Source organism: the organism of the source record quoted next, unplaced genomic scaffold, assembly GCF_019419815.1.
Source record: "Pyrus x bretschneideri cultivar Hongxiangsu unplaced genomic scaffold, Pyrus_bretschneideri_v1 Contig31, whole genome shotgun sequence".
Classification (NCBI taxonomy): domain Eukaryota; kingdom Viridiplantae; phylum Streptophyta; class Magnoliopsida; order Rosales; family Rosaceae; genus Pyrus; species Pyrus x bretschneideri.
In genome coordinates, this window is record NW_025999624.1 from 1948597 (window position 1) to 1960401 (window position 11805).

Here is an 11805-nt window from a genome sequence, read left to right on the forward strand (position 1 = left end):
AAGCAGTGGGGCTTAAGATGCCAACTTTGTCATCTCTTACTCACTTTACTTTAGATGAGGTCAGGTAAGTTTTTAATTCAGAATAACTCACTAGTGAAAGCCTCATGACAATCATCATTAAACAACAAAAAAAGATAATTATGTAAATGAGCTGCGATAGCTGACCTTGGAATCTGATGGTTCATATGCAGATTTGAGGATGACAAAGTTATTTCTAGCCTGTTTGAAGAGTTGTGGGAAGAGCATACAAGTGGTGAAAGGGTAGCCCTTCAGTTGTACTTGGCAGAAATTGTTTCTTTGATTTGTGAGGGCATTGGATCATCATCATGGGCAAGTAAAAAGAAGGTATGCACCATCTCTTTTCTTCTCCCCTTCAGTAAGTTTCACATTGCACTTTAGTCGTTGTAGGTTTTGTACCTGAGATATTTTTAATGTGTCATCTTTCAACTTGCAGTCAGCACAGGCAATCTCCAAGCTCAGTGATGTTTTGGGTGAATCGTTATCTTCTTACTATCCTGTCTTGCTCCAATCTCTTATGAAAGAGATTCCTGGTCGGTTATGGGAGGTGGGGATTTGTATTCATGGTCTTTGGTGATGAGTGTTAGTCCATCTAAGTAGTTTTTTTAATGTATAGTTATTTCTATGTGACAGGGAAAGGATGCTCTATTAGATGCAATAGCTGCTCTTTCTGTGTCTTGCCACAAAGCAATTTCAAGTGATGATCCCTCCACCCTGAATGAAATTTTGAGCATAGTATCTTCTGCATGCACCAAAAAAGCAAAGAAATACCGTGAAGCAGCTCTCACCTGTCTTGAAAAGGTAAGGTTCCATCATGATTGTATCACAGATAAACTTTCATCAGTTACTTCTGTTTTATTTTGTTTTATTTATTTTTTCTTAAGTATTTCAATCTTAGGGCAATAAAATATTCACTTTTACTTCTTTGTATTCTTAAAACCTAGAGTGGTTCTGGTTGTATCACCTATTGGTTGGTGGATGTTTATTACATGGGCATTGTGAGTAATAAGGTGGTTGGCCTGTTTCTGGTGTTGCATGCAACAGATCCAAAATTTTTGTTATTTGTAACAAGGTGTGGGAGGAGTTGAAGTTTTGAAGGGGAAGGAAAAATGTTTTTATCCTTGTACGCTTCATTGTCAAAACATTATAAACAATGTTTTCTCTTGGTTAATTTCAGAAGAAAATGATGCCTGAGTTTCTGGTGCATTAAATTCTTGTGAATGTGTTCTATTGATCAAACAAATCAAATATGATCATCCTTTGAGTTCAGAGTTTAGAAGCTACCTGATTGGAGTCTAGATGATGAGAGCTCAAATGTCAATCTACTCTGTACTTCCTGCTGAGAAGTGCTTGTCATTGCCTTGCAATCTATGCTCCAATTCATGCTACTCCTTTTAGTGTTTTATTGGGTTCTTGAATTAATCTACTTTTATTTGTACTTCTGTTTAGTCTCCATCATAATGCTCAACTGAAATTTGACTTATTTTGACGCTAGTCTTGTAACAAAGTTTCCTGCTCTGTTTTCAGGTTGTTAGAGCCTTTGGTAACCAAGAGGTCTTTAATGTGGTTTTTCCATTATTATTTGAGATTTTCAGTTCTGCCACTCTCGATCAGTCTGGGAAAGAATCTTTGCCTGGTGATGCTGCCAAAGCAGGTTGGTAGTTAACAGTAATTCTTTCTGTAACTAAGAATTTAAGTTCTAATTTCTAGAGTAAGTCACATAATTTATTGGGTATCGGTTCACTGCCACTGGTGCTATTGATTAACATTGGATGCTTAGAAGTGTGTAAGGATAACAATGAAACTCACTTTATCAACATATCAGTAAACTCTTGTTGCCGTTTTACAAATTTATTTCCTATGAAATATTGACCAGAGCCCAAGAAATCATATTTGACTTGAGATTTCTCTGGATTACATATTTTATTTATCGGTTTCTAAGTTGTTGGTTCTGGTATGCCCGAAGGACTTTTTTTCCTTAGCAAAACCAATACTTTAGTTCGGAAGGGTAAGAAAGCTTGGTTATGTGGGGTTGCATGATTCATTATGTGCTTTGGATGATTTCGATAGAGAGGAACAGAATGATTTTTGAAAATTATGTCGGAGTTGGTCTTGCAGGACAGAATTTGGATGTTCTTAGCCTATGGGCATCAGTATCCCCTTAGTTCAGTGGAGTCTTGTTCACTTCTCCCTTAATTTGGTTTGATTGGATAGCGGTTACCTTTAAGCCAGTTTTAGGCTTATTCAAGCTTTCGGAGCTGGTTGTTTTCTTTTTCGAAGACTCTTTGTTTCAGTTTATTTGATGTGGTCTGCTTGATTCTCCCTCCCTTTCTTGACTCGTATTCGAAAAGATGGGTCGTTAATGTGTTAGGTTGTGTTTCGGGACATAGTTGTTCGCTTATGTTGAACTCTACCAGAAGCAAGCAATCTTGTGGGCCTAACATGCATATAGGCGGTTCTTGTTAATGGGATTGGTTTCCTATCATCTTTTGAATTCTACTAATAATGGTTGGCCTATACTAAAGGCATCTTCAACATTATATAATTATGCTAAGTCAATGGACTCAATAACTTAAGTTTCGGTCTTAAACAAAATTTTCACACTTCAATCAACTAAAACCTTTGCGGGGGTGTTGGACTATTATTTCTACTTTGGATGTTAAGGCATGAAGTTGTGCTGCACTCGACCAGTATGATCATATCTTTAATTTCAGATTGTTAGTGCCATTTTATATATTGCATTTTTAAAGAATTACTAGGGCTGCTAGTGTACAGTTGTTTGCTTGCTTTTGCTGTTTATCCTTGTAGAACCATTTGAATCCCTCTTATTAACGAAGTAGAATATACTAAAATAATCTGAGATGCAACGCTTCGTACCCAGAAGAAGATCAAGTTGAAAAGGTTTCTGTTCCGCACAACAAAATTTTGGACTGCATGACAGCCTGCATCCATGTGGCACATATAAATGATATTCTTGGACAACAGAAGAACTTATTGCATGTGTTGATTACCACGCTGTCATCTGGACTTCCATGGACAGGTACCCTCCAATGACCCCTTTTAACCCCTTCTTTTGCATCATTCTTGTAAGATTTAGTCCCTTGTTGATTGAACCTTTTCTTGGCAGTCAAAGTATCTGCACTTTCGTCAACGAAGGAACTTTGTTCAATGCTTCAGAAGGCTCTGGATGACTCTCAAGAACCTTCTATACATGCCAGCATAATATCTTCAGTTCAGGAGGTAATCAGAGTTTATTTATCATTATACTTTTCTATGGAACGACACATAACCGAGCCCAATGGTGTTCTAGGATTCATATAGCCGACCCCACTTAGTGGGAAAAGGCTTTGTTGTTGTTGTTGTTGTTGTTGTATACTTTTCTCTGGAACTTTGTTTAACCCTTTTATTTTTCTGCCTGTTTTCAGTTGTTTCTCTCAATGCCACCTCAAATAGTTGAATGCATACGAACAATTAACGTTGCCCAGGTATATTCCCTTTTTCCTCGTTTGGTATCCTTTGCACATCACATTTTGTTTGGTCGAATTACACTTTTTTGTTCTAGGGATTGTTCATTGAGTACCTATCTTACTCTTGTGCGTGTCTTTGAAGTATAGTATGATGTATATTGTGTATGGCTTTGAAGTATTAGGAAAACTGAAGTAAATGTTTCCTGATGATCCTGTATACAAAAATTTCCGGATTAAAGATGAGATGTAATCATGTAACAAGCTACCAACAATAACTTTAACTAATCGACTAATCAACTAATCAACTATCTTTTCTTTATAACTTCTACCTTTCGCATTTTATGATTCAAACAGTAATATTTGGTGATTATGAGCCTACTTCATATGTGCCATGTCCAAATTCAACGAAAAAGGGTTATGACTTGTGACCGAGACAATACTTACATTTTAATTCCTTGTTTTGTTTCTTTAATTTTATGTAGACCCTTGTCATACAAGCTCATATCATCTATAAACTATTATTGGAATCAACAGCTGTTTGATCTCCAAATTTAAGTCTTAAACTTCTATTTCTCTTCTCGTAATTGTTCTTGTTCTTCTGTACCGTCTCTATATCCGACTAATCCCACTTTCAACTATTTTCTTCTGTTGACTTTTAGCAACTAGTAATTCCCTCGAGTTTTATCTAATTTGGAACACATGTTTAACAATAATGTAAGAGAACCTTTTTTGGATTAGAAGTTTTTGTCCTTGAGGTACATTTTTATTTATCATGAGTTTGTGTGCACAAATTCAGGTTCACGTCGCTGCTTCAGAGACCTTTCTTGTGATCGTCAAGCTGTGCGAGAAGCTCCAAACGATACATTGTAGGGACGAAAAATTTATGGGCGAGCTTGTTCATCTGTATGAGGTGGAGAAAAACGGTGAAGCAAAGTCCTTGTTAAAAAAATGTATCGACGCTCTTGAATACCTGAAACAAGAGAATGTCGAAGATCACTCGATGTGTTTGGCATAAAACTGTTAGGCCAATAATTGCCAATCCATTGTTGTGAGCATCTTTTTATAGTGAAAGTGGATTTGGAGAAATGCTAGGACGTCCAATGTGTATATTATATTAAAACAAATGTATTACATTAAATTCTGGTGAATGACCCAATATTTCCTTCGATGTACCCAAATTATGTAGTACTGTTTCTAAGTAAATTGGGCAGCATTGAGCACGTGTGACGTGACTTTCGGCTTTGCAAGTGAATTGTCAACCTAGCCGTGTGTGATTGGCACCGACACCATGATGAAAATTGGGTTTGCTTACACTTCAAAACTGCACAATATCAGGAGTAGCCTATGTCTTTACAAGACATTGAGTTACTGTTGACTAGGAGCGTCATGAGACCACGACAGCAAATTGGAGAAATTAAAAAAAAAAAAAATGGTGGTGCTCATTGAAACGGGTTTAACGCACGGTAAAACTGAAAAGAAAACAAAATTATTTTGTTGTTGTAGGTCTATTTTGTTGAGGGATTATACAAAGTGGCGGCCAGAGGCAAGGAGATTGAAAAGAGAGAATTTGGTGAACTTGTGATGATGATTTCTCACCTTATTGTGCCTTTATTATAGTGCTTTCCATACTCCACAAGGAATACAATTACAATCAGGAAACTATCTAGAAAATATTATAGAATCCAACAGTAATATACTAGGATTTACACAATCACATTCCTAATTTAGGACTGCAACACTCCCTCGTAAGTGTAAATACTCAAACAAATATAGCATTGGGTCTTCAATGATGAAGCAAGAACAGTTAATGAAGTCGTTGGCACAATGAGCGAATATGAGTCTCAAAACAAACGGAAGAATGCAAAGGTAGTAAAACTCACAAAACCTCGCAATAGTAAAATCCAAGGTACGATAAAAACTCGTAGTCTAAGGAGAAAAGGGAGAACTTGCATTAAATAAAAACTAAATGTCTTCTTAAGGAGCAAGTAGAACACACACAAGGGTATGACCAACCCAGGATGGGTGCCTCGTTAAAACTTCATCAGGTAACAAATCCCAAAGGGAAAATGCTCCTAATCGTAGGAAAAAAAGTATATCAAAATCAAGTGAGTATACTTCTTGATGCTTCCCATGAATTTTACAAAACATCCAAATGAGAACTGCAAACAATTCAAATCAGATATTTAAGCATACCAATTCTTTGGACAAGCTTCTGGAAAGTAGACTTGAACAGTGACTTTGTAAATCGTAAAGAGGTTGGTAAGGTTGTATTGGGAACATATTTGCTTGACTTCAATCTTCTAATGCTCTTGTTACTGATGTGAAAAGAAAAACTTAGGCATAATATGCTTGGTGTTGTCTCCATTGATGTGTCATTTCTTGATTTGGTCAATACATGTGGCGTTGTACTTCATAAATCATTAAGTCAACGATGAAAGGAAATCCACAAGAATTCAACATGGTTCAAAGAAGTAGCAACTAAGGTCTACTTGATTGATCTCTAAGATATTGCGGTGTCTTCAACGCTAAAGACATAACCTGTTTGAGAACATGCCCCAAATAAACAACCTATGTACTCAAGTATAGAACTTCAGGCTTTAAAACCTCTTCCTCATATTCTTTAGAACGAAAAGAGTCTCGTTTTGCATCTAGCGTCCAAACGACCATAAGAGTACTCAAAGGTTTTGTTTTATCCTCATTAAAGCGTCTCAACACATTCTAGGTGTAGTTCAATTGATGAACCATAATACCATTCAAACAATACTCAAGCTCCAGGCCTAGGTAATATTGAGTTTTCCTAAGATCTTTCATCTTAAATTCTAACTTCATGTGTTATGTAGTTTTCTCAAGCTCTTCGAGAGTCCCAATGAGATTCATGTCATCAATGTAAACTGCAACTCTTACAAATTCAGAATGTGACTTCTTAATAAACACGCATGGGCATAATTCATTATTCACATATCCCTGACTAATCAAATACTCACTCAGACAGTTATACCATAACCACTCGAATTATTTGAATTTGTAGAGTGAACACCTTAATCTAATTAAAAGGGTGTTCTGTGGTCTAGAGCTTTTAATCCACTTATTGTAAGTTCTTCGAGAACTTTCATATAGATTTCCGTATCAAGGTCCCGATAAAGTTACACGGTTACCACGTCCATAAGCTACACATTTAGTTTTTTAGAAACTACCAAATTGATAAGGTAGCAGAATGTTATAATGTCCATTATGGGGGTATACATCTCCTTGTAATGAATCCTCATGGTGTTTAGAGAAATCTTGCACCACGAGGTGTGCCTTATATCACACTATCCCAATCTTGTCATTACGCTTCTTTACAAAAATCCATTTGTAGCTAACTGGCTTCACATGGAAAAGAACCCTTGTGTTTTGTGAGGGAGCCAAGTTAGACATGGATTGCTCATTTCCAAACCTCATCCAAACTAGTATAATGGACCAAAATCTCACGATTCTTGAGAGGCAAATTCGACTCTTCAATGACGCTTCCATAATCTAGAATAACCTCATGTATTGGACTCTTGAGTAAGTGATGGTCAGATTCAAACTAGTTTCTTTAGGTTATGGCATAGGCTTCATCTTCAGGTATTGTGAATCTTTACACCAACAGGTCTTCCATACTTCAGGTTCGAGGCTAGCCGCAAATGTACAAAGCTGTGCAGCATGTGTGGCCAACCATCATTCAGGGCGATGATTCGATGAATATGAGGTACATCTACCATTGCAGGTGCATTTGTAGCTAGTATATGTGGTCTCATCACTTTTCTAGATTAGTAAAAGAATTATGCATGCTTTGAACAACACTCGTTGATCTAAATATGTCGCACTTCAGTTTCAAACTGTGCAGTGTGGGGATCTAGATAAGACATAGTGGGGGTAACCACAAAAAATCGTGAAGTTCTTTAAGAAAGTTAATGTTCTTATCTCCCTAATGACGGGAATACTATGTCATTAAAGTGACAATCCGCAAATTGTGCAGCAAAAAAATTGTCTGTGAAGGGCTCTAAATAGGGAATAATTAATGACGAATCATAACTTAATTTTGATATGCAGTGGCGACACTATGGGCACATAAATGACGAACCCAAACACATGTAAGTGTAAGACGTTAGGCTCGTACCTAGTAACCAACTGTGATGGTGAAAAAGATTGGGTGGTGGTAGACCTCAAACAGATCAACATAGTTGTGTGCAGAATTGCATAACCTCAAGCAGATACCAGAAGTTTGGTATGACCAAGGTCTGAGCAATCAATTGAAGGTGATTAATGAACGCTTCTGCTAGGCCATTTTGGGTGCATATGTGGGTTACTGAATGTTTAACTTCAATCGAAACTTGACATGCAATAATTGTCGAAAGTTGCGACTTAAACCCTCTAGCATTATCTGATTAAATTGACTTAATTAGATAACAGGGTGGTGAGCCCTAAGCTTAATCATTTGTGCTAGGAGTTTCATAAATATAGCATTGAGTGCAGACAACAAACAAACATGTGACCAACGATGCATCAACCAACAACATAAAATATTTAAATGTTCTGGATGTTGGTTGAATAAGTCCACAAATATCCTCTTAAGTTCTCTGAAGAAACATTAGGGGTCATGGGTAATCTTTGTACTTAAGGGTTGCGTTAACAATTTTTCCAAAAAGCAAGCCTTAAATGGCGTATTCCCATGAATGAGTTTCAAACTTTTGGTAAGAAGATGCCCGTGAGATGTTTTGAGGATACGACGCATCATATTTTTCTTGGATGTCCCAAATGATCGTACCAAAGCAAGCAAGTGGTCTGGAGCCTAGACCCTTGGTCGACCACACTGGTGGGCCTCAACAGCTTGTATGGTTGTAATATACAATTCATTTAGGAAACGGTCCATCTTCTCATGTATACGCTTTTAGTCATATTTGTATGAAGTTATACAAAGATATTCCGAACCATTACCTTCAATGGTTTCAGCGTGAATAACGATAGTTATTCTCTCGAATATCCTTAAAGCTTAACAACGTTCTTCTAGAACGAGATAAGAAATGGTCTCTTTAATGGTTAATTCATTACCATTGGACAACATGATATGAGCAATGTCATACCTCTAAATTAGGTTGAATGGGCTTAAAAGGTTGTTAGAGGTGAATTTTATGGTACAAAGTTAGTAAAATAGGGGCACCACACAAGATGGTGTATGTGGTTGCATTATTTGCTAGACAACAACTTCCCCACAAGACATTACCTAGAAATAAATTAATTAAATCAGTCACTTGTATAAGGAAAATTTTGAACTTTATTCATACAAACAAGTATTAGAGAATAATATCCATAAAGTAATTATTCAAAAGTTTAAAACAAAAGACTAAACAAATAATCCAAATACATAAGAAATTGTTCGAAAAATTAAACGATGGAAAATAGGGGGTTCAACCACTCGGGGGAACTGATCAAAAGTCTTCATTGTTAGTACGGTCCCTAATTTCTTGTAATTTTGTCCTAGCTAATGTAAAATACCAAATTCCCTAGAAGGGTGCTTATTACTATTGTTGACTTTATTTTCCGTGACATGTGTGATGTATTAATTACTATATTCAAATAGTACTCGTTGCTACGAATGCTTGGGTGCAAGGAGAACAAAATTTGGACTTAAAACAAAGCTTTTACTGGTCATTAAATGTAAAGGCATTTTCGTGACTTTCTCTCCATTATGGAGAATTCTATTGGTTTGTTTGGGTGCAGTGGGACACACGGAGGATTAAACAAATTCCATGTTTCAATATCCAACTTACGGATTATGATTATGATTTATTTCTACGTCAATTTAAGGAATGCTTATTCCTTTATTATTACTTTATCTTATGGCAGCACCCATACATACTTAGAGTACGGTATCGGTCCACAGTTGTAGAACACAGCTTGAACGTGCATAGAATTTTCAAGTTGTCCATATTATGGATATCTCCTTCCAACTTACACTAGCTACAACTAGTGTCATATTTCCAGCTTACAATCCTTCCAACTTACACTAGCTATAAGTAGTGTATATTTCCAACTTACACTAGCTTCGGCTAGTGTATGATTATATATTTGCTTACATGTGTATTAAGGTACTACATTTAGACTCTCAGCTTGTAGTTGCTTCGAGATTACTCAGTAATGACATGGTTATACATTTATACTCTTAACTTGTCTTTACTTTAAGACTACTTAGTAATGATATGATTATAGTATCTAGCTTCCATTGACTACGGCTAATGGATATATTTTATGCTATGCCGCCAATAAGTATCAGCTCAGTATATATGCATACTTAGGTTTTCAAAAGTATATGTAGCATTACATGTGTTTTCGAAATAGGGATTAGTATGTTCATGCTTTAGAAAAATTTTATTTTTTGTCCACTCACGCTTTTATGCTTTGCTTCCCCTAAGAAATCAATATCAATGGTTGTGAGCATATTCAACGTCGAGGTATCTTCCTAAGCTTTGACAAATTCTTACCGAGTATGATATCTACTCAGCTTTATCGGTGTGACTTGCATTTTGACAACCATGCTTTGAACCTACTATCATGCATGTAATAGAGGGTCAAAGACCTATTGGTTGTGGCCCTTTGGGTTGTGTTGGAATAATTGTTGTCACGTGCAGGTGTTCTGAATTGGTTCTATCTCTATTTTGAGGAAGTTCTGCTAAATTTTTAGTAGATTTTAATAATTGTACACTTTAGTTATATCTTTATGCATATCTTGGCTTCATCACCTATTTCGGTGATGGCCAACAAGCCATGGTTTCGATACCCACTGGACATTGGGGTTGGGGTGTGTCATCCAAGATGGTATCTTTAGGATTATCCACTTGTGCAAAGTTTGTCTCAATCTTCTGACGGTATGTGTGATACTTATTAATAGCTTAAAGGGAAGCTCAGCAAACGCGAGACAATTGTTTTTTGAAACCATATTGGTAACACATATCAAGAACAGTATAAACCTGATTGGTTTGAGCTTTGCCCTTTCTTAAAGTTGGAAGCCTTGAGACCTAGGGATCGAGCTTCAGGGTTGAATTTCTGCCCTTAGACGAGCTTTTGCTCTATCGTCTTTGGGCCCGTGGCTAAAGGTTAAACCCTTTTTTGATTGCCATGGCGCTTCTTGTGTCTCTTTTGGCCTCGAAAAGTGGTGGCATGCACTTCAGGCTCAGTGTTTGAGCCAGTAGGTCTAACTTAATGATTCCTCATTAAAAGTTGATTTTTAACGGTTAAATCCACTTTTCCAAGTGATGGACTTTTCTCCCCTACTTCTCTTAGTACTGAGCCTTTCAGAAACCTATCCAGACTTAGCTACAGTTGGATACATCAGTCTACCTCCAAACCTAGACGTTGGAAATAGCTCAACGTTAACCTCTATTTCTCCAAACCTAGACGTTGGAAATAGCTCAACGTTGGAAATAGCTACAGTTGGATACATCAGTCTACCTCCTATGGCAGATGTAGCTCTTCCTCTTCTCCTAAGGCTGCCGTATACCTCTATTTCTCTCTATTTTTTCTGTCTTTTTTCCCCCCTGAAAGCTGCAGCAATAACTTGTATTTATAGGGCTAGGGCACGGCCTACTTTGTGGTGGAAAAGGATTGAGTTGTTTGCAGTGTTTTAGGACTCCTTAAATTAGATTAGAAGTGGTTGAATGTGATAAGGAATCCCCCTTGCAGCTGGAGATAAGGTAAAGTAGGATTAGGATAAGATAAGATAAGGTTTGTTAAGGATAATGTTGGATAAGATAAGATTGGATAAGGTTTCCCATTTATTTCTGATTCCTTATCTTCCAAGCCTCAATCCTAATTCTTCTAGATTGTAGCACATTCCTAGCCTCATTTAAACACCAAAAACGTCCATCCCAAGTGCTCCCCACGCATGCTATCCAATCCAAGTCCAAAACTGCGCCAAATTGCTCAATTTTGCACTTTTTTTGCACTTTTGCCAATTGGACCTACAATAATACGAAAATAACTTAAATTACCAAAATAAATGGAAATTAACTAAGTAAATGCAAAGAAATAAGATAACAAAATCGCATAAATATGCTCCTATCAATAAATAATCCTAGAAATCCAAGGGACGACATGTAGACTTTTTCTCAAGAAGACAAGATTGCTTTCATTAATGGGCAGGACCCTCAACTGCTCCCACGCGCAACTTAGAATCCTTAAAAGTCCAAGTAGCTAATTACAACTGCTCAAAGCTCCCCTACTCGTGGCATGGAAAAGTCAAAGGTATTATTAGGGATACTTCCACTATTATCCCAAGATATTTTCTCCTAATTAATATCTT

At 36.8% G+C, this 11805-nt stretch overlaps 1 protein-coding gene across 1 annotated transcript in view; it reads left to right on the forward strand.

Annotated features, from left to right (window-relative positions):
* LOC103935501 (proteasome adapter and scaffold protein ECM29) overlaps positions 1 to 4633 on the forward strand; it is a 28204-nt gene extending 23571 nt beyond the window's left edge. The window contains 8 exon segments of the mRNA XM_048590352.1: positions 192 to 345; positions 455 to 565; positions 652 to 819; positions 1546 to 1672; positions 2900 to 3058; positions 3146 to 3258; positions 3444 to 3503; positions 4282 to 4633. Of these exon segments, the coding sequence (XP_048446309.1) occupies positions 192 to 345; positions 455 to 565; positions 652 to 819; positions 1546 to 1672; positions 2900 to 3058; positions 3146 to 3258; positions 3444 to 3503; positions 4282 to 4500 (1111 nt within the window). The 3' untranslated portion in view covers positions 4501 to 4633.
* The last annotated feature ends 7172 nt before the right edge of the window (positions 4634 to 11805 follow it).